A 1544-nucleotide genomic window follows, 5' to 3' on the forward strand; every position below is an offset into this window, starting at 1 on the left:
CTTGATTTCACCTCTCGCTGGTTATTTTTAGAACATAACACCCGCGATAAACGAGGGACAGCTGAGAAATATAACATCTGAATCCTTTTCTCTTTTGCTCTGAGGCGCGGGGGAAAAATATCGACAAGTCAATGAACATCATTTACAGATATATTGGGTAAATGCCCGAGACATCTATAGAAATGTAAATCACCGCTTGATTCATTTGCTTAACTTGTTTTGGGCCGTAAACAGGGCGTGAATACGACACCGGAAACAAAGCTCCCCACAGGAGTTTCCGCACCGGAAGTAGCATATGCTAACGTGCATATAGTCTGTCTACTGCTCGTATCAGCGCGAGGCTCTGCTCAGTGTGGGCCTTTCTATCACAGACAGAAACACTGATGCACAGCAGCACAGTAAAAGAACACAAAAGGAGATTATTGTCAGACTCATGTTTCATGTGTGGACCAGAGCAGCTGATACACGTGTTGATGTGAGAAAGGTTGTTGGAAAGTTTCCCATGATGCCTCACTCTTTCTGGCCTCTCCTGCTTTGTCATGCTGAAACGTCTGACTTGTTACTCTTTATTTAACATCATGTTTTGTGTGTCTCCTTCAGGAACTGACCAATCAGTAGTCAGGATGATGCCCAAGGTAAACCACACCTTTCTTTTGCTGATAGTTGTCGGGTGGGGGGGGGCGTGTTGTTGAGATGCTGCAGCATGACGATGTTTCTGCTGAATGATCGCGATGCTCAACAATAAAAACCAACAAGTCCTCCTGGTGGTTCAGTAACGATGTTCCTCCACATGAGAAGCGTGTCAGCTCAAAGATGAGTCTATGTTTGGTGTTGAAGTCCAGAGGTGCACAAGGAGGCGATGCTGAAGGGAGGATTGGCCAAATTTACATCTGGGCTGGTTTTTAATTTAACAAATAAAGTTACAGAACAATTCCAGCTTGGAAATAATAAAGCTGACAGAAGAAGCAGAACAGTGAGGACGTTTCTCCTGCTCCTTTAGGAAGCAAATGTTCAAGTTAGGCTCTGGGGAAGAGGCAGTAATAGTCCTCACAAAGACACAAGTACAAGCGTGTGTGTGTGTGTGTGTGTGTGTGTGTGTGTGTGTGTTAGCAGCAGCTGGCACAGACGTCTCCGGGGAGTGTGTTGTCGCTCAGAGGCACCGGCGTCCCAGGATCCCCTGCTGCTGCCATCGTGGTGAGATAAACACACTGTGATCGCGCTCTCGTACCCTTCAGATTAATCTGGAGGTAATAATCTGTAATCCCCCCCCCCTCTCCCCAGGCCAGAGTGGAGGACGGGGTTATCGGCTATAAGGACTTGGCAGCCTTACCGAGAGACAAAGCCATCCTGGACATCGAGAGACCCGATCTGATGATCTACCAGCCGCACTACAGCTACAGTCCTCTGGAGGTGACGTCTCCCTCCAGTCATAGTTTAGAGATTCCTGCTGACAGCTACACTGGTGCTCTCTGGACGTCCTGCCTGATGGGGGCGCTGTTTAGATGAGGCACCGTGTGGAGCTGTGGCCTGGAAACATGTTCTCT

The 1544-nt window shown here is 48.1% G+C and overlaps 1 protein-coding gene across 2 annotated transcripts; it reads left to right on the forward strand.

Moving 5' to 3' along the window:
- The first annotated feature begins 572 nt into the window (after nt 1-572).
- LOC102199464 (dematin-like) lies at nt 573-1538 on the forward strand. Of its 2 annotated transcripts, none has more exons than XM_005755792.2 (3): nt 573-635; nt 1114-1194; nt 1282-1538. In XM_005755792.2, the coding sequence occupies exons 1-3, from the start codon at nt 579-581 to the stop codon at nt 1504-1506; spliced, it is 363 nt and encodes a 120-aa protein (XP_005755849.2). In that variant the 5' UTR covers nt 573-578; the 3' UTR covers nt 1507-1538. The 2 variants fall into 2 exon arrangements, with proteins under 2 accessions (XP_005755849.2, XP_005755848.2); XM_005755791.2 differs by having other exon boundaries at nt 583-635; nt 1111-1194.
- The last annotated feature ends 6 nt before the right edge of the window (nt 1539-1544 follow it).

Source organism: Pundamilia nyererei, unplaced genomic scaffold (assembly GCF_000239375.1).
Source record: "Pundamilia nyererei isolate P.nyererei 1_Seehausen unplaced genomic scaffold, PunNye1.0 scaffold03278, whole genome shotgun sequence".
Taxonomy (NCBI): Eukaryota; Metazoa; Chordata; class Actinopteri; order Cichliformes; family Cichlidae; genus Pundamilia; species Pundamilia nyererei.

Bases quoted from the DNA above. Each gene is read 5' to 3' on its own strand.
- LOC102199464 (XM_005755792.2), top strand. From the start codon at position 579: ATGTTTTGTGTGTCTCCTTCAGGAACTGACCAATCAGTAGTCAGGATG. The intron at 636-1,113 runs GTAAACCACACC...GTGTGTTAGCAG, and splicing joins TAGTCAGGATGATGCCCAAG to CAGCTGGCACAGACGTCTCC. The intron at 1,195-1,281 runs GTGAGATAAACA...CCCTCTCCCCAG, and splicing joins CCCCTGCTGCTGCCATCGTG to GCCAGAGTGGAGGACGGGGT.